The following is a 25,033-nucleotide window of genomic DNA, read 5'->3' as shown; positions in this document are numbered from 1 at the left end:
TTTTTTTTTTTTTAGTGGGGATGGGGTTTTGCCATGTTGGCCAGGCTGGTCTCGAACTCCTGACCTCATGTGATCTGTCCACCTCGGCCTCCCAACGTGCTGGGATTACAGGTGTAAGCCACCATGCCTAGCTCGGTGTAACTTCTATTGAAAAAGATTTTCCCAGCACTCTGGGAGGCCGATGTGGGTGGATAGCTTGAGGCCAGCAGCTTAAGACCAACCTGGGCAACATAGCAAGACCTCCATCTCTATTTGAAAAAGAAAAGAAAAGAAAAAGATCCACATGTAAGTGGACTCGCACAATTCCAACCTGTGTTGTTCAAGGGTCGTGTGTTTGGATACTATACACAGAGAAACAACATTTGTGTTTGTTCAAACACACTGGACTCCGGTCCCTCTTTCTACAGACCCAGACTCTCCATGGCAAGAGTGTAGGTAACAGAGGTTGACCGAGACCACACAGTGCAGGCCCCAGCACGGGGCACAGAGTGCGAACCGTATGAGCTCAGGAAATGTTTGCTCCTTGTGCTTAATTAAGATTATACGGAACTGGCCTCTTCAGAAGCCACAGTTCAAAGCAAACCAAATGGTTTTCTTTAATAGGGGCAGCTGTGTGTAATCTGATTTTCATAATTATTCTCCAAATGTACAATGTATGCAGAGCCCTGGCACGAGGTGTATGTGGGGAGCATATTAAGAAGCAAAGACGGCATTGATGGAGAAGGAGTTACGTTCATATTTCTGCATCTTGTTAAATTCTCTCTTTTTATTAAAAAGCAGCACTTTCCAACCTTGAAGTTAATATTTATGTTTGCTGCTCTGCAAAGCAATTTGGAAAGTAGTTTTAGTGAGATTACCCCAGAGAGAAAGCCAGTTATGTAAATTCCACAGGAGCCAGGTCAGGAAGGAGGAAAGTTTTGGGGGTTTGATCATTGTCCTTCCTTCTTCTCACCTTGAAAAGAAATACAGCTTAGTCCACAGCCATCGAGCCAGTCCTTGATTGTCGTCTGTAGCACACACAAGACAAAAAACCCATTACGACAGACACAACAATTTTTTTTTTTTTTTTTTTTTTGAGACTGAGTCTCACTCTGTTGCCCAGGCTGGAGTGAAGTGGTGCAATCTCGGCTCACTGCAACCTCCACCCTCTGGGTTCAAGCAACTCTCCTCCCTCAGCATTCTGAGTAGCTGGGCTTATAGGCGCTCACCACTATGCCCGGCTAATTTTTGTATTTTTAGTAGAGACGGGGTTTCGCCATGTTGGCCAGGCTGGCTTCAAATTCCTGGCCTCAAATGATCGGCCCGCCTTGGCCTCCCAAACTGCTGGGATTACAGGCGTGAGCCACTGCGCCTGGCCTAGACACAATAATTAAAAAAAAAAAAAAGTTCTAACCTGCATTTAATAATGATACAGGAGATAGAAAGAAATTATTTAGACAGATAGTGAGGGTAAAAGAGTCCTTGACAAGGTCTCTCTTCTAACAAAAAGCAGTCCTCAAAATTATTTTTTTCTAATAAAGAGCAGCCTGAAAAGCATTTCATTAGGGATATTCAACCTGTGGCTGTTTTTACTTCCCCATTTAATTTCTTTCTTTTTTTTTTTTTTTTTTGAGATGGAGTTTCACTCTTATTGCCCAGGCTGGAGTGCAATGGCATGATCTTAGCTCACTGCAGCCTCTGCCTCCTGGGTTCAAGTGATTTTCCTGCCTCAGCTTCCCAAGTTGCTAGGATTACAGGTGTGCACCACCATGTCCAGCTAATTTTGTATTTTTAGTAGAGATGGGGTTTCTCCATGTTGGCCCCGCTGGTCTCAAACTCCTGACCTCTGGTAATCCGCCCACCTCAGCCTCCCAAAGTGCTGGGATTACAGGTGTGAGCCACCGTGCCCGGTCAACTTCCCCGTTTGAGACGTGAGAGGTAATCCACCCTAACCATAAATTAATTTTTCATAGTAGTGTTCAATAAAAAATAAATCAGAACTTAGTCTCTAGACAAAGAGGTGCAAGGAAAATTGAGTTAATGAATGCAGTGCTTTTGGTCTGAGAATGCGAAAGGCATCACTCATCCCGGGGAAGGGAACAATGATAAACTTTACCAAGAAGGCACTATTTACATGGGATTTCTTAGTAGTGAGTACCCCACTTGCATTTAACATAGGATTCCATTTGTATACAAATTAGGTCTATAAAATGCCAGGAACCCTCCAGCAGTGCAAAGCCCAGGCCAATTCCTCTTACAACTAAGCACCACTTGGTCGTCGTTCTGCTTGAAATATGGGGCCACTGTTCTTTCACGCTGTAACGGCACATTCAAACTGTCTCTGCCATGTTCAAATTAGCAATAACCAAATGAAAATTGTAAATTCTTTGTGTTCACTGGCAAGCTGGAACCACTGATGAAAGCTTCAAAAATCCTTTATTTCCTGGGCACTCACCAGACCCCCCACAGATGCATCTCTGTGTCTTCAGCCTCTGGACCTCGGCTTTTGCCCGTTCACATCCCCCATGAGGATGGCTCTTGTCCATTTTCTCTCCCAGTTGGTGTTTCTTCTCCCCGTGCTCTCTCCTGGTTAGAGGCTCTTCACTGGGGGTTCGTGGGGTGCCAAGGGCAGTGGGGGTGTCAGGGGGCCTTCCGAAGCAGGCTATTGTTTCAGAATGATGTTGCATGTCACATGTCACACGTGACATTGTTTGTGCTTCTCCAGACTAGAGGGTCCGTCCCATGCACCAGATTCTCAAAGAGGCCAGAGACCCCTGCCCTAGATGACAGTCTCACCCCAGGATCCAGAGAGCACCCGGATCTCTGCTCAGCCCTGCTGTGTCACAATCCCACTGAGCTGTCAACAACCACATTCTCGGCTGGGCGCAGTGGCTCACACCTATAATCCCAGCGCTTTGGGAGGCTGAGATCACCTGAGGTCAGGAGTTTGAGACCAGCCTGGCCAACATGGTGAAACCCTGTCTCCACTAAAAATACAAAAATTAGCTGGGCATGATGGTGCGTGCCTGTAATCCCAGCTACTCAGGAGGCTGAGGCAGGAGAATCGCTTGAACCCGGGAGGCAGAGGTTGCAGTGAGCAGAGATCCTGCCATTGCACTCCAGCCTGAGCGACAGAGCTAGACTCCGTCTCAAACAAACAAACAAACAAAAAACTAACCACATGCTCGATGTTTCTGTGTCTTCCCTGCTGGTTAGTGACATCCAAGGCAGGCCACATGAGTAAGAACCCTGTGAGATCTTCCACCTTTTACTTCCCTAACGTGGAATCCAGTCATTCTCCAGGTCTTGGGGCTCCCAACTCCAAATGTTCATTCCTCTCTATCCCCCTCCTTCCCTGTGCCGCTGCCTGGGTGTAGCCTCAGCACCCCTTTTGTCGAACTGGTCTCTGGCTCTGGGGTTTCCTCGCTCCATCCTCCACACTGGGTCAACTCTCTCAATGGCCACCTCCTTCCTTGCACAAGACTAAGTGCTGACTCCTGATCTGGGTGCTGGAGGGCCGTCCTTTCCATCACCCCCATTCTCCCCATTCTCCTCACCCAGGCGCTCAGGCCACATAGACAGGCTTGCCACAGTGATGGGTTGACGTGTGCGCTGCCCCATCTTAGTCCGTTTGCGTTGCTATAAAGGAATGCCTGGAGCTGGTAATTTTTTATTTTTATCATTTATTTATTTAGAGACAAAGTCTCACTCTTGTCCCCCAGGCTAGAGTGCAATGGCATGATCTCGGCTCACTGCAACCTCCGCCTCCCGGGTTCAAGCGATTCTCCTGCCTCAGCCTCCCCTGTAGCTGGGATTACAGGCACCACACCTGGCTAATTTTTGTAGTTTTAGTAGAAACAGGGTTTCACCATGTTGGCCAGGCTGGTCTTGAACTCCTGACCTCAGATGATCTGCCCTCCTTGGCCTCCCAAAGTGCTGGGATTACAGGCATGAGCCACCGTGACTGGCCTATTTTTATTTTTTATTTTTGAGATGGAGTCTCGCTCTGTTGCCCAGGCTGGAATGCAATGGCGTGATCTCGGCTCACTGCAACCTCCACCTGCTGGGTTCAGGCAATTCTCCTGCCTCAGCCTCCCGAGTAGCTGGGATTACAGGCATGCATCATGACACCCAGCTAATTTTTGTAGTTTTAGTAGAGACAGGGTTTCACCATGCTGGCCAGTCTAGCCTCAAACCCCTGACCTCAGGTGAACTGCCGGCCTCGGCCTCTCAAAGTGCTGGGATTATAGGCATGAGCCACCGCGCCTGGCCGAAGCTGGTAATTAATAAAGAAAGGAGGTTTCCTTGCCTACGGCTCTGGAGGCGGCACAAGCAGCATGGCACAGCATTGCACTGGTGAGGGCCGCAGGCTGCTTCTCCTCCTGGCAGAAGGAGTGGTGGAGCCACATGCAGAGATTACAGGGCAAGAGAGGAAGCAAGAAAGGAGGGGGATGACCAGCTCTCAAGGGAGCTAACAGAGCGAAAACTCACTCGTTATTATGAGGATGGCACAAAATCATCCATGAGGGATCCCCCCCAGGACCCACACACCCCCCCAGGCCCTCCCTCCAACACAGGATTGAATTTCAGTATGGGGTTTGGGGGAGTCAAATATCCAATGCATAGCACCCCCAAAAAGATGCTGAACTCCTAATCCCCAGTACTGTGACCAGGACATTATTTGGAGATAGGGTTGTATGGAAAAGTCAAACTGCCTTTCCTCTTCTCTCACACCGCAAGAGTCAACACAGAGGACTCCTGTGATGAACAGGCTGAGGATTTCTCCCCGCCAGCAAGTGGGAACTCAGTTCTGCAGCGGCGCCAGCTGGGTGTCCCCCAGTCCAGTTCAATTCCAGCACTGTCCATCTGCAGACAGCACAAGATCCCACAGGGTGAGGGCTCAGTCCCACAAGACTATCACTCTTTTTTTTTTTTTTTTTTTTTTGAGGCAGGGTCTGGTTCTGTTGCCCGGGCTGAAGTACAGTGGCATGATTATGGCTCACTGCAACCTCGACCTCCTGGGCTCAAGTGATCCTCCTACCTCAGCCTCCTGAGTAGCTGGGACCACAAGCACGTGCCATCACACCCAGCTAATGTTTTATTTTGTACCGAGGGGGTCTTGCCATATTGCCCAGGCTGGTTTCAAATTCTTAGCTTCAGGTGATTCTCCGGCCTCAGCCTCCCAAAGTGCTGGGCTCTCAGGCCCGAGCCATTGTATCCAGCCACCTGTCCCCACTTCTGATGCCAATCACAAGCCCCAGGTTTTTCTACCTGTGCTTCTGACTGGGGTTCTCATGCGCCTCAGGTTTGATTAGCTGGAGCGGCTCACAGAACTCAGGGCAACACTGACGTTTCCTGGATGATTACAAAGAGTGTTACAAAGTCTTCTGATGAACACCAGAGGAAAAGACTTGCAGGGCAAGGATGGAGGAGGGGCATCGAGCTTCCTTGCCCTCCCTTGGTGTACCACCCTCAGGAACCTCCATGTGTTTAGCTATTTGGAAGCTTCTCCAACTCTGTCCTTTTTTTTTTTTTTTTTTTTTTTTTTTTTTCTTTTTGAGACCGAGTCTCACTCTGTCGCTCAGGCTGGAGTGCAGTGGTGCGATCTCGGCTCACTGTAAGCTCCGCCTCCCGGGTTCACACCATTCTCCTGCCTCAGCCTCCCGAGTAGCTGGGACTACAGGCGCCCGCCACCACGCCCGGCTAGTTTTTTGTATTTTTCAGTAGAGACGGGGTTTCACCATGTTAGCCAGGATGGTCTTGATTTCCTGACCTTGTGATCCGCCCATCTCGGCCTCCCAAAGTGCCGGGATTACAGGCTTGAGCCACCGCGCCCGGCTGGATTCGAGTATATTTTCATTTTCTTTTTTAAATTTTATTGATTGATTGATTGATTGAGACAGAGTCTTGCTCTGTTGCCCAGGCTGGAGTGCAGTGGCGTGAACTCAGCTCACTGCAAGCTCCTCCTCCCAGGTTCATGCCATTCTCCTGCTTCGGCCTCCTGAGTAGCTGGGACTACAGGCGCCCACCATCATGCCCGGCTAATTTTTTCTTGTATTTTTTAGTAGAGACGGGGTTTCACCGTGTTAAGCCAGGATGGTCTCGATCTCCTGACTTCTTGATCCACCCACCTCGGCCTCCGAAAGTGCTGGGATTACAGGCATGAGCCACCGTGCCTGGCCTATATTTTCATTTTCTATGGCCTGCCTTGGGAAGAAAATGGAGCAGGTGAAAGGAGGGAAGGAGAAAGAAGGTCAGAAAGGAGAGAGAAGCTGCACCTGAAGCCTGCTTCCAAGGCCCCAGCATGGTAACACAGGACTGTCTTTCCCCTTTATTGCTCTGAAGCTGTTTCCACACTGCTTCAGGAACCAAGGAAGAAAGGCCAAATACTGTAACAAAAGATATGCTCATTGTTTTAGTCACTGAGGAAATCACCAGGGTGATGGGAATTATGAACCAGGCATGGTGGAGGAAAACCAATATATAAATATCATCATCTCACAAGGGTCTTTGCAGATGATCAAGTGAAGATGAATCACCAGGATGGGCTCTAATCCAACATAACTGTGTCCTTGTGAAGTCTGGACTCACACACACACACACGCAGCCTAGTAGAGATGGAGGCAGAGACGGGGCAACGCTTCTACAGGCCGAGGAACACGGAAGATTTGCTGGCAAACCCCAGGAGCCCGGAGAGACGCAGGGAACAGATTTGCCCGCGCAGACTCCAAACAGAAATGAACCCGGCCTATACCTTGATTTGGGTTTCTGGCCTCCTGATGAAATCCTAATCCTCAGTACACAGGGGTGTTACAAGGACATGGTCATCTTGGATTGCAGCCCGCTCTGGTGATTCATCTTCACTTGATCATCCGCAAAGACCCTTATGAGATGATGATATTTATCAATCGGTTTTCCTCCATCGTGCCTGGCTCATAATTCGCAACGACCTTGTTATTTCTCTCCAGAAATAACAGTGAGAGAAGACATTTCTGTTGTTCTGAGCCCTCCAGCTTGTGGAACTTTGTGCTGGCAGCCCCAGGACACCGCAGTGTCCTCTCCCTGTCTCTTCTGCCTGGTGGGTCTTCTCTTCCTTTATTGAAAGGAAAAGGGCATTTGATCCTTGTTCCAGGTCCAATGTCCCTACCCTGCAAGCCGCCTCTGCCCACCCACAGCACTTTTCCCCCCACCCCATCCACACGGTCCCTGTCCCTCCCCCATGCTGGCCACACTACATGGCCACTGTGTCCTGTGACCATGTTCTTCTTGACCACAAACTCCTGGAGGACAAAACTCTGTGCCCTTGGTCTTCACGCCCCTGACTGAGGACTGGGCCTGGCACCAACTCGGCCAACAGAAGCATTTACTGCATTGGGGGGACTGGGGGCCAGCCAGCACAAAGGGAGACAGAAAAACCATCTCAACCCACACACCCAGAGCTGAACCCTCTTCTCCACAGGCGCCGCCCTCTGCTAGCACCTGTCTCTGCTGAGTGACCCACAACGGCCTGGCAGGACACCCAACCTTCACTCCTCCTTCTTCATTTTTTATTTTGTTTGAGACAGAGTCTCGCTCTGTCGCCCAGGCTGGAGTGCAGTGGCATGATCTCTGCCCACTGCAACCTCTGCCTCCTGGGTTCAAGCGATCCTCGTGTCTCAGCCTCCCAAGTAGCAGGGATTACAGGTGCCCACCACCATGCCTCGCTCATTTTTGTATTTTTAGTAGAGATGGGGTTTCACCATGTTGGCCAGGCTGGTCTTGAACTCCTGACCTCAGGTGATCTGCCTGCTTAGGCCTCCCAAAATGTTGGGATTACAGGTGTGAGCCACTGCACCTGGCCTACTCCTCCTACTTCTTCAAGACTGGGGCTTCTGGCTGTGAGCATCTCAGAAATCTGTTTGCTTCTCTCCTAAGTCACGGTCCCCCTGCCTGTGCCTTCTCCATCTCCAGCACCTGCTGAGCAGCCATCAGCCAGAGGCAACGCCTGTGACATCACAGCTCAAAGCCCTGCCTGGATATCTAGGCTGGGCATGGTGGCTCACACCTGTAATCTACTAAATTGGGATTACACCTGTAATCCCAGCTACTCGGGAGGCTGAGACAGGAGAATCGCCTGAACCCAAGAGGTGGAGGTTGCAGCGAGCCGAGATTGTGCCACTGCACTCCAGCCTGGGCAACAGAGCAAGACTTTGTCTAAAAAAAAAAAAAAAAAAACCGCCTTGCTTGGCCTCCCTCGGGATGAAGCCTTTTCCTCTGCTTCCAACACCTGCGAGGCCTGCCTCCCCTCCTCTCCCCCTCCCTGGCACCCCACACTGTCCCCAGGGCTTGCTTTTCTGCTGACCTCATGGTACCGTCCTGCAAGCCATTTCCTGGGGCCTCCCTGTCGCCTCTTCCAGAAACAACTCCTGGAGCTCCCCTTGGAGGTCAGGCCAATGACCTGTCCCCCGCATCGCCCTCCATCCTCTAAGCTTCCCGTGGGTAGGGACAATTCCCAGTTCAGAAGGGCTTCCCCTGCCCTGGGCCTGGCTCTTGGCAGAAGCTCTACAACAGACCGGCCACGTTCGTGTGACTTGATTCTCTCCGACTTTCAGGACGTCCTGAGGACGCACCCACGTGGCAATGGTGTCTGTCGCCCTGCCCCCTGGATCCCGCACCACTAGCGGAGCCGAGCAGAGCCCAGGGCTCCAAAGCGTGGGGAAAAGGCTGCGCCGCTCCCGGGGTGGCCCCACACCCCTTGTCTGAGCGTGAGCAGCGGCGCGGGACGGGGACGGCTCCGCCTGGGACCAGCAGGCCTCGGGCATCCGGGCCGCCGGGGCCGCGCTCCAGGCCGGGGGCGGGGGCGGGGCGGGGCGGGGACCCGCGGTGGGGCCGCGCCCTCGGCCACTCCCCGGGGCGACCGGGCGGCTCCACACGCGCTGCGCCAGCCGCCGGCCCCACGCGCGGCCCATGTCCTCCGTGCCGCGCTCGCCCACCCCGCGGCCCCGCAGGATGAAGAAGGACGAGTCGTTCCTGGGCAAGCTGGGCGGCACCCTGGCCAGGAAGCGGAGGGCGCGCGAGGGTGAGTGCGCGCCCGCGCCCGCCGACCCCCTGGGGACCTGCCGGGCCGCGCCCGCCCTGGGCCCCCAGCGCCCTACGGGGCAGCCCCCGCCCGCCCCCTGCCCGCCCCCGCGGCTGCGCGACCTTCGGGATAGGCCAAGCCTTTGACCCAAGACCTGTAAGCACCGGCCGGGACCTGGCGCATGGGGCCGCGGTGGCTTCAGGAGTCTGCCAAACGCGCGTGCGGGCGCCTGCGCGGCGGGGACCTCGGGCCACCGTGCAGGGCCCGCGCCTGCTCCGGCCGCCGGGTGTTTAGCTCTTCCCTGGGCCAGCGGCATGCCAGTCGCGCGGTGTGACCGTTCATTCCATGAGCAGTGACACTCACGTGTGCAGGGTACGCTGGGCAGGCACGGCCTGGGGGACCCGCTACTGGTTGTTGCGCGGGCGCCCTGCAGGGTGCGGGATTCGGGGCGTGCAGGTCTGAGGCCTGGGAGGCCTGCGAGCAAGGGTTGCAGAGATCGCATTAAACAAAAAAAATTTTTTTAAAGTTTTTATGGCATGTGCTCACGAAACACTAGCAACCTCGTACGTTTTAAAGAATTTGAGAGTTGCAGGGTATAGTCTGATGTCTTTAAGTGTACCGCTTGCCCAGGGCCTCCTGGGAGATACATTCTTGAATTTTCTGCTTGGGTGGGGAGGTTCTGCCTCTGGGACCGTGCCCCAGAGTGAGATTTCAGATTGGTGAGAGGTGCGGGGAGCTTACAAAGAATGGAGGTGAGGAGCTGCTGTGGAAAGGCAGATGGAGAAAGGCCGGCCTCAGGTGGGTACCCGGGAAGGAGCCCTCCCTTAGTGGGTATGCAGTACGGTTTTCTTAAACCACCTGGGCCTGACATATCCCTGGGAACTCTTCCTGTGCCTCCAGGGATTAGTGTACCCCGGGATGCAGGTCCCCCATTCATTTCTTCCCTGGGACTCTTGTATTCCTAGGGGTGTGTGTGCTCTGGGAACACATGTGACAGATTTGCCTCTAGGCCTGTGTGTGCCCCCATGCACCTGCTCCCCAGGTTTTGTGTACGGTGCAGGGAACGCTTGGTTCCCCAGCCATTTTCTGCCAGGGACGCCTGCGCCCCCAGGGGATGCGTGTCTTCCCACCCGTGATCCTGTTCCAGGAGGGCAGGGTCTTGTCCCCTTCAGTGGGTCTCCTGGTGGAGAGGCCACTCTTCTCTCAAGCCTTACACTGGACGACCCACTGTGGCTTGTATTAGTCGGTGTTTGTCACCTCTTCTAAATGACATGATTAGTGACTGTCACCCTTCTGTCTGTCATCCCTGCTGTTCTTCCATGCAGTCATCAGCACCCTCACCAGAAATCATTTCGGTTCCTCTTTATGGCTTGCAACAATTATAGACGCAAGTGACACTCCCCTCACAGTTCAGCCCACAGCCTGGGGTGCGCCTGCCACGGGCCAGGTGCTGCTGGGACCCTAGGAAGAAAAGAGTGGGGGCGGGGTGCTTGCTTTCGTGGAACAAGGAATGAATAAGACAAGTAGTGCTGTGATGACATGCCCCAGAGCACATAGAACAGGGCGATCGGAGCCAGGGGAGGCCTCTGAGGAGGGGACACTTGAGTGGAGGCCAGAAGGAACCAGAGGAAAGTCTTTCATAGAACGGCAAGGAACCGGAATGTTCTGGGCTATTACAGCTTTTTTTAGGTGCCGTTTACGCTCTCGGAATAGGAAGAACACACACCCAAAGTAGTGGACGGGGCCCAAATTCCAGAGTACACAGTGCTTCTCCTCCTTGCCTGTATGAATTGATGTGTGCCTAGAAAATTCAGGCCCAGCCTGGTTTAATTCAAATGCACCAAGAATTCCAGTAGCAGGAAGCATCTTGTGCTGAGTAGAACGGGCGTGGAGGCAGGAGGAGGAGCAGGACACCAGGCACTGCTGATGCTGCTTTTGCTGGGGGTGAGCTGGGCGCCCTGCCTCGGTTCTCAGGGTTGGGGTGCCTGGCAAACAGAGGGCCACAAACCCTCCTTGGATCCAGGCGCAGGAATTGAGGGACAGGCTGGATTGGGAAGGGGTTAGCGGCTTCTGTGTGGTCTCCTGGGAAGTGGAGGAGCCAGGAAGACCGAATAATGAGGCCTTGAATAATTGAGAGTTGCCGGTAATTCTGCAAGCCCGTTTGCCTTGGCAACATGTGCTTCTGGCCACTCCAGGGTGAGAGAAGCCCCTGACCCTGACTTTAGGCCATCAGAGCTATGCTTGGTTGCCTACCAGAGAGTGCCTGGGTGCTTGGGAGGTTTCCACGACCCTGCCTGCTGCACCATCGGCTTCATTTCCTCCTTTGTTAGAAAGTTGAGGCTGGATTCGGGAGAGCGGATGTGGCTCCGTTGTGTTCCTGAGTTGAAGACTCTAAGGGAGGAGGGAGAAGCTGGGGGAGGGGGCGGGTTCATCAGTGAGGTTCCAGCTTCAGGCAGGGGTGTGACAAGGCACAGAGGGACTTTTGAGAGGGATGGTTGGGATGAGTGACCTGGCTTGTTCCAGAGGAGAGGGGGTTAGGAAATGTGGGGCCCTGGGGTTTGGAGGAAGCCGTGCAGGAAGTGTCTGAGAATGAGCTTCACAGCGGGTGTGATTAATAAGGCTGATGCGCCATGGGAGGTGTGTCCCGGGTCAAAAAAGGGAACTGTGATTAACTGTAGGCATTCGCAAAATGGAGAGGAACGCCGGAAACCCCCAGGGCTCCCCACAGAAGCTCTGGGGACATGAAAGGACAGCGTGTTTCAAACCTGGGTTCAGCTTTCCTGGGGCTTAGAGGAGCCTGTGTGGAGGGAAGAGCCCCCAACAGCACACAGGGTTCCCCACTGTGACCATGGGATGGGAGGCTCCGCAGGGCCAGGACGGGGGTCAGGGACAGCCCAGCTGCTGCTGGAAATCCTCAGAGGCGGATGGCCCGCCCCGGCCAGTGAGGCCCTACATGGAAGACGTCGGGTGGAGTGCTCCACACATTTGCCACAAGAGGCCTGTTCCGTGCTGTGCTAGGCCCTGGACCTCAAGTGCCACTGCCCAGTGGCCAGGGTCAGGTTTCTCAGAGAGAGCTGAAGCCAGCGGGGCCAGAGCAGCCAGTCTGGAGGTTCTGTCCCTCTTTTATGAGCAACACATTCAGGAAGTTTCTATCCCCTGATTACCTTAAAAAAATATGTGTGGGCCAGGCGAGGTGGCTCATGCCTGTAATCCCAGCACTCTGGGAGGCCGAGGTGGGTGGATCACCTGAGGTCGGGAGTTCGAGACCAGCCTGGTCAACATGGTGAAACCCCATGTCTACTAAAATTCCAAAAATTAGCCAGGCGTGGTGGCACGCACCTGTAATCCCAGCTACATGGGAGGCTGAGGCAGGAGAATCGCTTGAACCTGGGAGGCGGAGGTTGCAGTGAACCGAGATTGCGTCACTGCACTGCAGCCTGGGCAACAGAGCGAGACTCTGTATCAAATATATATATGTGTGTGTGTGTATGTATATATATATTCACATATATATTTACGTATATTTTTAAAGCAGTTTCAGGTTTACAGTGAAATCCAGCAAAGAATACAAAGTGTCCCCACCTATCCCTTCTCACCTCCATCAGTGCCCCCAGGCTGTGTGGTAGAGTCATGAGCCAACATGGAGGCATCATTGTTTCCGCAAGCTCATAGTTTACATTAGGGATCGCTCTTGCCGTTGGACATTCTGTGTTTCTGGATGGATGTAGAGTGACATGGACCCACCATTACAGTCGCCTCTGGAGGAGTGTCACTGACCCCAGAATCCTCTCTCTGTTGCCTGTGTGTCCCTCCACTTCCCCAAACCCCTGGCAACCACGGATCATTTTTTTTGTCTGTTTGTTTTTTTTACTATATCCATATTTTTGCCTTTTCTAGATTGTCATATGGTTGTGATCATACAGCATACAGTAGCGCTTCCAGATTGGCTTCTTCCACTCAGTCATGTACATTGAGGGCCCTTCCATGTCGTCTCATGGCTTGGTGGCTCATTCCTTTTTAGACTGAATAATAATCTGTTGTCTGAATGTGCCAGTTGGTTGATCCATTCACCTGCTGGAGGACATCTTGGTTGCTCCCAAGTTCTGGCAGTTATGAATAAAGCTGCTGTGTACCTCCGCGTGTGGGTTTTTGTGTGTAGCTAAGGTTTTACTTCATTTGAGCTCGATGGCTGGATCGTATGGTAAGAGCGTGTCTCGTTTGGGAAGAAACCACCAAACTGTCTTCCAAGGTGGCTGTGCCACTTTTATTCGCCGGCGGCGAACGAGAGTTCCTGCCGCTCCGCACCCTCGCCAGCATTTGGCGGTGTCAGTGTTCTGGATTTTGGAGTTCTGACAGGTGTATCGTGGTGTCTCGTTGCTGTTTCAATTTGCATTTCCCTGATGATGTATGAAGTGGAGCATCTCTTCAGATGTTTATTTGCCATCTGTGTATCTTTTTCGGTGAAGTGTCTGTTAAGGTCATTGGCTCGTTTGTATTTTATTTATTTTTATTTTTATTTTATTTTTGAGACAGGGTCTCACTGTAGCCCAGGCTGGAGTGCAGTGGCACAATCCTGGCTCACTGCAGTCTCAACCTTCTGGGGCTCAAGTGATCCTCATGCCTCAGCCTCTGGAGTAGTTGGGACTACAGGCACATACCACCATGCCCAGCTAATTTTTGTATTTTTTGTAGAGATGAGGTCTTACTATGTTGCCCAGGCTGGTCTCAAACTCCTGGGCTCAGGAGATCCACCTGCCTCGGCCTCCCAAAGTGCTGGGATTACATGCGTGAGCCACAGTGCCCGGCCTTGGCCTATTTTTAAATCTGCTTGTTTGTTTCCTTACTGTTGAGTTGGAAGAGTTCTTCATATATTTTGGATACAAGTCATGTGTTTTGCAAATATTTTCTCTCCCAGCCAGCGGCTTGTCTTTCCCTTCTCTTGATCCTGATATCTTCTAAGCATTTGATGTAGAAATAGTGATTAATGAGCAAGATATTGACACCTCATCAACTAGATCTAAAGAAATCACTAGGCCAGACACATAATCCCAGCACTTTGGGAGGCTGAGGCAGGTGGATCACCTGAGGTTAGGAGTTTGAGACTGGCCTGGCCAACATGGGGAAACCCTGTCTCTACTAAAAATACAAAAATTAGCCGGGCGCTGTGTCTCATGCCTGTAATTCCAGCACTTTGGGATGCTGAAGTGGGCAGATCACCTGAGGTCAGGAGTTTGAGACCAGCCTGGCCAACGTGGTGAAACCCCATCTCTACTAAAAATGCAAAAATTAGCCGGGCATGGTGGTGCACGCCTGTAATCCCAGCTACTCAGGAGGCTGAGGCAGGAGAATCACTTGAACCCGGGAGGAGTGAGCTGAGATCATGCCGTTGCACTCCAGCCTGGGCGACAGAGTGAGACTCCATCTCAAAAAGAGAGAGAGAGAAAAAAGAAAGATAGAAATCACTAGGTGGCTGCGACATTGAACTGAAGGTTGAAAGTATTAAGTTTCTTTGTGGACTTTAAATAACCTTTAGGAGAGAAATCTCAAGGCCCTAAACCAGCAACTGATAATTTCCTTCAGGGTATCCATCTTTTACACAGAGCCATCAGTTATGTAGACGTTGGGTTGACCCCAAACACTAAGATGCACCAGTGAAGGGAGGTGAGCTGTGGCTCAGGCCCCACTCAGGATGGTTTGAGGGGCAGGCATATGCGGGGACTGATCCACGGGAGTCTTACCACCCAGACTTGGGGTTTTGGGCCTCCCTGGAGGAAGTGGTCCTGGCTGAGTGTCTAGGATGGCTGGAAATCAGCCCAGCGACGGGGAAGGGGCCCCTAAGGAGACCCCCAGGAAGGCTCCCAGTGGCTGAGCCACGGTGTAGCTTGTGGGCTGTGGCCAACCCTGATTGGGGACCTGAGAGGTAAGCAGCAGCCCTGGTGTCCTGCAAGCACGGGAGCTTGGAACCCGTGCTGGGGTTTGGCAGGGGTGGCCGATTTCAGTGGGGCTTCAGGGAGTGGGGAATGGACAGAATGGGGGAACGGCGGGGAGGCAGGCAGACAGGCAGGAATGTGGCGTGGTACAGAGGCCATGCCCTGAGGAGGTGGCGTGGGTGGATGCAGGCGTGTCTGTGATTTCCACACTGTTTTCTAGCCGACTCCAGCCCCTCCGATGCTGACCTTCACAAATGAAAGAGGACCCAGATCCTTGTTTGTGGGAGGGGTGGGAAAGGATTTGCAGGGAGTGTGGTTTCTTTTGGACGATTTTTCAGACTTCTCATTTCTAGGCCCTCTGTGCTCACGTGACCCCTCTGATGGTGTCAGGGCTGGTAGAACGGTGGCTGTGGCGTGTCGGGAAGGCCAGCGGGCCTCCTAGCCAACGCAAAGGGGGAGTGGCTGGTCCGAAGTTGGGGGATTTGGCAGGTGAGGGACCAGGGCCATGGTCACCGTGGTTTCTATGGGGAAGGGGGGATGGTGGAGGTCCTATTTAGAGCTGTTGTGTCGTGAGGCTCTTTACAGACCCTGCCAACGAAGAGAAAGACAGTTCCACACCCCTTTCTCTAAATGCAGACCTCCTTCGAGCAGAGGCTGCCACCGTTTGGGGATGGACAGCTGTTGGTCTGAGAAGGAAAGGCACAGTGAGGTCACCGTGACGCTGCCCAGCGCCTGCACAGGAGACACTCCTCGGGGAGGTGGGTGGAACTCCCTGGAGACCATTTTCCAGTGAGGGCCTCTTTTCTCTTGAGCTGAGAGGAAGTGGGTGGCTCAGCTACATTTCCTTTGATTATTATTCTGACTCTAATCTTCAAACCCTACATTTCTCATTGTATGTTCTGCCCATGCATTCTGTTGTCTGGGGCAGCAAAGTCGACCTGCACCATGTGGGTTTTTTTTTTTTTTTTTTTTTTCCTTGAAGGCCTATTAAGAGCTCTCGGAAACTCTGCTTCTGTAGAAAAGGTAAAGGCACTGCTTGGCCACAAGTGATGACTCTTCCCTGCCTTTCAGGGCTTGGGGAGGAAGGGCAGGTTCTCAGTGATTCTCCCAGCACGTTGGTTATAAACCTCCTGCAGAGTCAGATCACCTTGGCAACCCCACACTCATCAAAGGGGCTCTGCCTTGATTCCTGCCCCACCGCTGTGGATTTAATATTGATTGCACATCCTGAAGTTGCTTACCCTCGCGCTCCCTGTCCAGTCATCAGAATAATTAAGGGGTGTTTATTGGATGTAAGTGGGTTCATCCCTGCTGCGAATATGGATTTTAAGTGCTCCGTTGGACTGATTCCTCACTGCCGTGGTTGGCACAGGGCAGGCACCTTTACCTAGCCATTTTCTTCTTTTCAAATACATGGTTCCATCACATAAAAGATATACCCTATGAAAATGCTCTGCCTTAGCTGTACATGTTACACTTTAGGTTTCAGGTGACAAATTGGTTTATCTCCTAATATATTTGCTATTTATTACATCATGTAGAGGCTGCAAAGCAGATTAATAAGCTTTGGAGGACATTGTAAGCATATGTTGGCTCAGTGGTGGTAATCTGCTTCTCCATACTAATTGCTCTCTTGATAAAAGAATGCAGACACAGTGCAATCAATCCTAGAAGTGTTCTGTGGCTTTGCATCATTGTGATACCTCAGGCTGACATATTCAAATGAGAGCCTTCCCCCTGGTTACAAGAAAAGATGGAATGAGTGGCAGTTTTGGTCTTGTCCAGTCTCGAGGGCTCCCAGCATCTGGGGAGTAACTTGATCAGCCCTGGGAAACCAGCGGAGTCTTTTACCTCCTCTGACGTTCTGACTAAGAGTGTCTGGGCTGTGGGGACTGAACACACCCTTTGAGGCTATGTGTGTTAACGCTTGGGGGCCCATGTCAACATTTCTAATATGGGAAAGTGTGGGCAGATCCCAGCTCTGTGTTTCTGAGCTGCTGAGCTTGCCCTGGTTCAGAGAATGCCCGGCGGGGTGGCGCAGCCCGCCTCCTTGTGCCAGATCTGTTGCTGCTTCTCTCTAAGCCTGTCTTCCTTATGGTCCCTTGTGGAGCAAAGCAGCACTTGCCGTGTGAGGAAGTGAAGCCTTATCAGCAATTGAGTGAGCGCTCAATCAGAATTTGTTATGGATGAATGTGGATGACTGGAGGCATTGACACAGACTCCAGACTCCAGAGCTGGGATGTGGTAAAGCAGAAGTGGCAGGTCAGCTCAGTTTAGGATGACTGCCTAACCCTGTGTTGAGAAGGATTCTTTTTTTTTTTTTTTTGAGACGGAGTCTCGCTCTGTCACCCAGGCTGGAGTGCAGTGGCACAATCTCGGCTCACTGCAAGCTCCGCCTCCCGGGTTCATGCCATTCTCCTGCCTCAGCCTCCCGAGTAGCTGGGACTACAGGCGCCCGCCACTGCGCCCGGCTAATTTTTTCTATTTTTAGTAGAGACGGGGTTTCACCATGGTCTCGATCTCCTGACCTTGGTGATCCGCCCGCCTCTGCCTCCCAAAGTGCTGGGATTACAGGTGTGAGCCACCGCGCCGGGCCGAGAAGGATTCTTCGGCTGAGTCTGGGCTTAGGGAAAAAGAATGCTGGGACCAGCCAGCCAGACTAGCAGTGTGTTTGGAGGGTTAGTTGCTGTGTGTCTATCATCCCTCATCCCCAGAAATGAAGCCTTTTCCAGCTCTAATGCTGGCTCATTTCAGCAGCACTGGCTGCTTTGTTCCCATTGAGTGTCACGCAACAGCTAGTTGGCTGTTGGTAACAAAAGTTGTGCAAATCCTTTAAGATATTGCAAGGAGAATGTTGGTATCTTAACTCTTCCCCTTGCCATCTATGACTAGGAAGCATCCCCAATACTAGATTTTTTTTTTTTTTTTTTGAGACAGAGTCCTGCTCTGTTGCCTAGGCTGGACTGCAGTGGCATGATCTCGGCTCACTGCAACCTCTACCTTCTGGGTTCAAGTGAGCACATCCAGCCAATTTTTTATATTTTTAGTAAAGACAGGATTTCATCATGTTGGCCAGGCTGGTCTCAAACTCCTGACCTCAACTGACCCGCCCGCCTCGGCCTCCCAAAGTGCCGGGATTACAGGCATGAGCCACCACTCCCAGCCCCCAATACTCTTTTGAGGTATACTTGGCTGAGTAACCCGCTTTGCGTGTGCGGAGAAGCAGGTGTTTCCGAGCTGGAATTCCTTGTACCCAGAATGTGAGGGCAACTCAGATGGGCACCAGGAGGCATTCTTGCTTCCTCACCAGCCTATGGTATCAGAGAACATTTGGTAGACTCTGAGTGGGAGTTCTTTATGCTTGCCTGTTAGTAGTTGGAGGCATGCTCCTTTAAGCTTTGCCATTTGAAATGATGAGCTTGGTTTTGGCCTTTGAACCTTTCCCTGCCGGCTACCCACAGGCGGTCGGTAATGTTGATTTCCCCAAGCAACGCCCTCTTAGGAATTTCTTTGCTCGTTCTCTTACAAAGTCATGCATTATTATACTTGTTTTCATTTGAAAAGTTACAATTTCACAGAATCTAGCCTTGAATGTTAAGCTATTAAAAAGTTAAAGAGGGGGTGAAAATTTTAGCATTCCTAGGGCCTGCGTACGTTGCTTGCTCAAATCCAGACACTCCCGGAAGCAGCTGTCTCAGCAGAGCCCTGTCTGCCCTTGTTGTTTTCTGCTTCTCAAGTTACTCCAGACTCCAGGGAACTAGAAGTGACCAGGCCCCACTTAACACATGTGGATAGAGTGCCCCTGACAAGGCTGGAGAAAGGGGGAGGTCTGGGGTGGGGCCTCATGCACATATGGTGTTCAGAATTTATTTTTGCTATAAATGGAATGTATATATATATGAATATACAAATAAAAATAAAGAATATATGTATAAAGAATATATAAAGAATATAAAGAATACTTCTAGAATTGATTGCATTGTGTCTGCATTCTTTTACTGAAACCGCAGTTATAATTATAAAGAATATATATTCTTTATACATATATTCTTTATGAATATATATTCTTTATACATATATTCTTTATGAATATATATTTGAGATGGGGTCTTTATACATATATATGTTTGAGATGGTGGTCTTTATACATATATAGATGTTTGAGATGGGGATCTTTATACATATATATATTTGAGATGGGGGTCTTTATACATATATATATGTTTGAGATGAGGGTCTTTGTACATATATATATGTTTGAGATGGGGGTCTTACTGTGTTGCCCAGGCTGGAGTGCAGTGGCTGTTCACAGGCCAGATCATCAGACACTGTAGCCTTGAACTCCTGGCCTCAAGGGATCCTTCTGCCTTAGCCTCCCGAGTAGCTGAGACAACAGGTGCACACCACCATGGCCAGCTCTTAAGAAACATCTGGCCCAAAGCTTAATTTGAAGTGTCTTCATCCCTGTCTTTTTTCTTTTTGTTTCAAAATTAATAGAATTGACCCTTGAGCAGCACAGGGTTAAGAGGCACTGACCCCCCATGCAGTCGGAAATCCACGTGTAACGTTTTTTTGTGTTTTGAGACGGAGTTTCGCTCTTGTCACCTAGGCTGGAGTGCAGTGGTGCGATCTCGGCTCGCTGCAACCACTGCCTCCCAGGTTCAAGTGATTCTCCTGCCTCAGCTTCCTGAGTATGTGGGATTACAGGCATGCACCACCACGCCCAGCTAATTTTTGCATTATTAGTAGAGACAGGGTTTCACCATGTTGGCCAGGCTGGTCTCAAACTCCTGACCTCAGGTGATCCTCCCGCCTCGGCCTCCCAAAGTGCTGGGGTTACAGGCCTGAGCCACTGCGCCCGGCCACCATGTGTAACTTTTGACTCCCACAAAACTTAACTGCTGATAGCCTGCTGTTGACTGGAAGCCTTGCTGATAACGTAAACAATTAACAACATTTTGTATGTTCTATGCATTATGTACTGTATTCTTACTATAAAGTGAGCCTGAGGAAAGAAAATGTTATTAAGAAAATCATAAGGAAGAGAAAATGCATTTGTAGTCCTGTGCTGTGTTTATTGATGCCGCACGTTTACAATGTGTGTTTACAAGATGAATGCTCTGAAATGGCCAGCAACTGCAGCTGCAGACCTCACCCTATCATACAACATCTCAGGCTATTCAGCTTCTTGGAATGTCAGGCTTTTCTTTTTTTCTTTTCTTTTTCTTTTTTAATTTGAGATGGAGCCTGGCTGTGTTGCCCAGGCTGGAGTGCAGTGGTGCGATCTCGGCTCACTGCAGCCTCCACCTCCCGGGTTCAAGCGATTCTCCTGCCTCAGCCTCCCGAGTAGCTGGGATTACGGGCGTGTGCCACCATGCCCGACTAATTTTTTTGTATTTTTAGTAGAAATGGGGTTTCACCATATTAGCCAGGATGGTCTCAATCTCCTGACCTTGTGATCCACCCGCCTCGGCCTCCCAAAGTGCTGGGATTACAAGTGTGAGTTACTGTGCCCGGCCGCCAAGGCTTTTCTCTGCTTCTTGGGAGCATTTCCAGCATCACAAGTGGCTCTCTGTGTGGGTCCCATGGTGTTATTCCAGGTTTACGGTATTGCACTAAACATGATGAAAAATATGTGAGAACCCAAAGAGATCACTTTTTTTTTTTTTTTTTTTTTTTACTATGATATGCAATTTACTGGAGCGGTGAACTGCTCAAGTGGAGATAATTAACATCAAGTAATATTCTAAGCAATGCAATGTTTTAAGCAATGCAATAGCAATAGGAGGTGGCTACTATTACAGTGGTGTGGTATGGACTGCAGTTAATTGTATGCAGTTATTGTTAAATACTGCATCTTGGCCGGGCGCGGTGCCTCACACCTGTAATCCCAGCACTTTGGGAGGCCGAGGCGGGTGGATCACTTAAGGTCAGGAGTTCGACACCAGCGCGGCCCACATGATGAAACCTTGCCTCTACTAAAGATATGGTGGTGGGCACCTGTAGTTGCAGCTACTTGGGAGGCTGAGGCAGGAGAATCACGTGAACCCAGGAGGCAGAGGTTGCAGTGAGCCAAAATCACGCCACTGCACTCCAGCCTGGGTGACAGAATGAGACTCTGTCTCAAAAAAACAAAAAAGAAAAAAAGAAAAATAAATACAATAAAATAAATACATAGGTACTGCATCTTTACATTTGTTTACCTTTCTCTCAACTGTGAACACAGTCTGTGTTTGTGTGTGTAAGTTTTGATACATTTTAACTTTTTATAGAGATTTATATGTATTATATGGTGGCAAATAAAATAGACTAGTATCTACATATATTTTATGCATTTGTCATGTATCTAACTTTTTCTTAATTTTTAAAAATATTTCTGGGCTACGTGGTTTGTGGTTTTTTCAAATTGTCACAAATCTCCAAAAAATTTTCCTGCCTGTTTATTGGAAAAAATCTGTATATAAGTGGACTCATATAATTCAAACCTGTGTTTTTCAAGAGTCAACTGTAATGTCTTTCAAAGTAAAATCTAAATGAGTTTATTCTTGGTATATATAAGTTTAATAGAAGGAGTGTGGTGGCTCATGCCCATAATCCCGGTACTCTGGGAGGCTGAGATGGGAGGATCACTTGAGCTCAGGAGTTCAAGACCAGCCTGGGCAACATAGAGATAACCCATTTTTATTAAAAATTAAAAAAAAAATCGGGCATGGTGGCGCACATTTGTGGTCCCAGCTACTTGGGAGGCTGAGGTGGGAGGCTCGCTTGAGCTCAGGAGATCAAGGCTGCAGTGAACCATGATTGCGCCATTGCACTCCAGCTGTGTGACAGAGTGAGTCCCTGTATCAAAATAATAATAAAGATAATCTGAGAAGTGAGGGTAAAAGTTAAAAGAAGATTAAAAACAAAAACAAATGCTTATAATCCCAGTACTTTGGGAGGCCAAGGCAGGAGGATCGCTTGAACCCAGGAGTTTGAGACTAGCCTGGGCAATATAGTGAGACCTTGTCTCTACAAAACAAAACAACAACAACAACAAAAAAAGAAAAAACAGCTGAGCATGGTGGCACCTGCCTGTAGTCCCAGCCTGGCCAACATGGTGAAACCTTGTCTCTACCAAAAATACAAAAATTAGCCAGGCATGGTGGCTTGTGCCTGTAGTCCCAGCTACTCGGGAGGCTGAGGTGGGAGGATTGCTTGAGCCTGGGAGGTGGAGGTTGTGGTGAGCTGAGATGGCACCACTGCACTCCAGCCTGGGTGATGGACTGAGACCCTGTCCCGAAAAAACGAAAACAGATCAGAATGGAGTCTATAATGATCACACTGTCGCTAAGACTCGGGTCCTGCTGATGTCCCAGGCGCTGTGCTAGACGCTTCCTGCATTATTCCCTTGTTTACTCCTCACACCAAGCTGGGAAGTCGGTATTATGTGGTTATTCCCATTTTGTAGGTGGGCAAACACAGGCTCAGAGAGGCTCGAGGTCATCCTGCCAGCAGGTGAGATTTAACTCCAGGTGGTGTGGCTCTTCATTGCCACTGACCCTGCTGAACTGGAAGAATGATTCAGAGGGGAGTCATCTTCCCAGCTGGCTCCTAGTAAGCTGATATCATTCCTGGCATTTAGGCTGCACTCAGCCCCAGCGTTAGGAAGATGCACCAGAGGAGACAAATTAGATCCTTTTTGTGCTGAATGAACTTGTTGGTGTTTATAGAAAGAAGACAGAACTCTAGTGGCTTCATGCTGCTCCAGGACCAAGTCCAGATACTCGCCAGCCACCCAGCGCCTGTCCAGTCCAGCCCAGCCCGGCACAGCTCCAGCTCCCAGCTCTTCTCCCTTGGCCTGGCCACGGGGTCTTCGTTCACTTTCTGTAGGTCCCATGATCTTCCTTGGCTCAAAGCCCTCATGCCCGCTGTTCTCTCTGCTCTGGCAACTCTCTGCCCTGTTGACTTAAATGTCGCGCCTCCAGTAGGGTGGGGGCCCCTCTTTGCCCACTGGCACCATCACGTCCCTACATTCCGTTTCGGATTGTTGGCGTGGTTCCTGTCTTCCTGGGGTGTGGTGTATTCCCTTTTCGCTGGGAGATAGTGATGACCATTTACAGTGATCTTTGTGTATTTGCCCAGCAAGCAAGAGGCAGTCTGGTGTAGTGGTTAGGGTGACTGCTCTTGAGGCCAGACTGCATGGGCTTGAACTGATCTTTCTGGGCCCTGGAGCTGTGACCATGGGGAAGGTACTTCCCCACCCTGTGCCTCAGTTTCTTCTTCTGTAAAGCGTACTTAACTCATAGGGTCATTAGACAATTGAGTGAGTTATTAAAGGAAATGTACTTAAAACTGGACCTGGGGCTGGGCACGGTGGCTCACACCTGTAATCCCAGCACTTTGGAAGGCCGAGGCTGGTGAATCACTTGAAGTCAGGAGTTCGAGACCAGTTTGGCCAACATGGCAAAACCCCACCTCTACTAAAAAATACAAAAATTAGCTGGTCGTGATGGAGCGCTCCTGTAATCCTAGCTACTCAGGAGGCTGAGGCAGGAGAATCTCTTGAACCCGAGAGGCGGAGGTTGCAGTGAGCTGAGATCGCACCCCTGCACTCTAGTCTGGGTGACAGAGTGAGACTCCATCTCAAAAACCAAAAAATAAAAAACAAAAAGGCTGGACCTGGTCAAGCCATTGAGTGGGAGGAAATGTTTGCAAAACATATGTTTGCTAAAAGACTGGGGTCCAGGAGACGGAAAGAACTCCTACAACTCAAGATTAAAAACACAGCCGACTGGATGCAGTGGCTTATGCCTGTCAACCCAGCACTTTGGGAGGCCGAGGCGGGCGGATCACGAGGTCAGGAGATCAAGACCATCTTGGCTAACACGGTGAAACCCCATCTCTACTAAATATACAAAAAAATTAGCCGGGCGTGGTGGCTGGCGCCCGCACTGTAGTCCCAGCTACTCAGAGGCTGAGGCAGGAGAATGGTGCGAACCCGGGAGGCAGAGCTTGCAGTGAGCCAAGATTACGCCACTGCACTCCAGCCTGGGTGACAGAGCGAGACTCCATCTCAAACAAACAAACAAACAAAGAAAAACCCACAGTCGACGCAGTAAAAGACTAGATAGATAAAAGGTTTGAACAGACATGTCACCAAAGAAGATTGACAAATAGCCAGTATGCATCTGGAAAAGTGTTCCCCGTCACCAGCCACCTGGGAAATGCACATGAGAAGCATGGGGAAGGCCCTGCAGACCCATGGGAAAGGCTGGAAGACGTGGTGAAAATAGGACAGTTGCTACTCACACAAGCTGGAGGGATGTGCAGTGGTGTGGCCACTGAGGAAATCAGCTTGGTAGTTTCTTTTACAACCAAATAACCATCCTTCCTGTGACCCAGCAATTCCAGTAAATCTTAGATGGATTTGCTCAACAGAAGTAGGAATCTATGGCCAGACACAGTGGCTCACTCCTGTAATCCCAGCACTCTGAGAGGCCAAGGCAGGCGGATCACGTGAGGTCAGGAGTTCCAAACCAGTCTGGCCAACATGGCGAAACCTAAAAATATAAAAATTAGCTGGGCATGGTGGTGCATGCCTGTAATCCCAGCCACTCAGGAGGCTGAGGCAGGAGAATTGCTTGAACCTGGTGAGGTGGAGGTTGCAGTGGGAGCCGAGATCATGCCACTGCACTCCAGCCTAAGCAACAGAGCGAGACTCTGTCAAAAAAAAAAAAAAAAAAACAAGGAATTTATAAGAAGACTGTACAAGAATGTTAAAAAAAAAAAAAAAAAAGTAGGAATCTATAAGAAGACGGCTTGTACAGGAATGTTCATAGCAGCTTCATTCATAGCAGCTGGCCCTTGGAAACAGCTTGGGGGCCATCAGTAGGTGAATGGATACACAGACAGCAGTAATTGACAGGATGGAATGCTCCTGGGCAGTGTCAAGGAACAAGGTGCCGGTACAGGAAATCACCTGAGACTCTGAAAACCACTATGCTGAGCAACCAAGACAGACCAAAAGAGTATACACTGTGATTTCATTTCATTTCATTTTTTTTTCAAAGATGAGCCCTCACTC

The 25,033-nt window shown here is 50.4% G+C and overlaps 1 protein-coding gene across 5 annotated transcripts in view; it reads left to right on the top strand.

The window, feature by feature from the left end:
* PARVB (parvin beta) overlaps positions 1–25,033 on the top strand; it is a 157,660-nt gene that overhangs the window by 14,873 nt on the left and 117,754 nt on the right. Inside the window, exon 1 of one of the 5 annotated variants that reach the window (XM_073006621.1) lies at positions 8,849–9,037. The exons of 1 other annotated variant lie outside the window; for it this stretch is intronic. In XM_073006621.1, the coding sequence (XP_072862722.1) occupies positions 8,926–9,037 (112 nt within the window). In that variant the 5' untranslated portion in view covers positions 8,849–8,925. Of the gene's footprint in view, positions 1–8,848; positions 9,038–9,263; positions 9,836–25,033 lie in introns of those variants that run through there. 3 more of the 5 variants (XM_073006625.1, XM_073006626.1, XM_073006624.1) reach the window with 3 other exon arrangements.

Source organism: Chlorocebus sabaeus, chromosome 19 (genome assembly GCF_047675955.1).
Source record: "Chlorocebus sabaeus isolate Y175 chromosome 19, mChlSab1.0.hap1, whole genome shotgun sequence".
NCBI lineage: Eukaryota > Metazoa > Chordata > Mammalia > Primates > Cercopithecidae > Chlorocebus > Chlorocebus sabaeus.
This window is presented reverse-complemented; position numbering and strand designations above follow the sequence as displayed.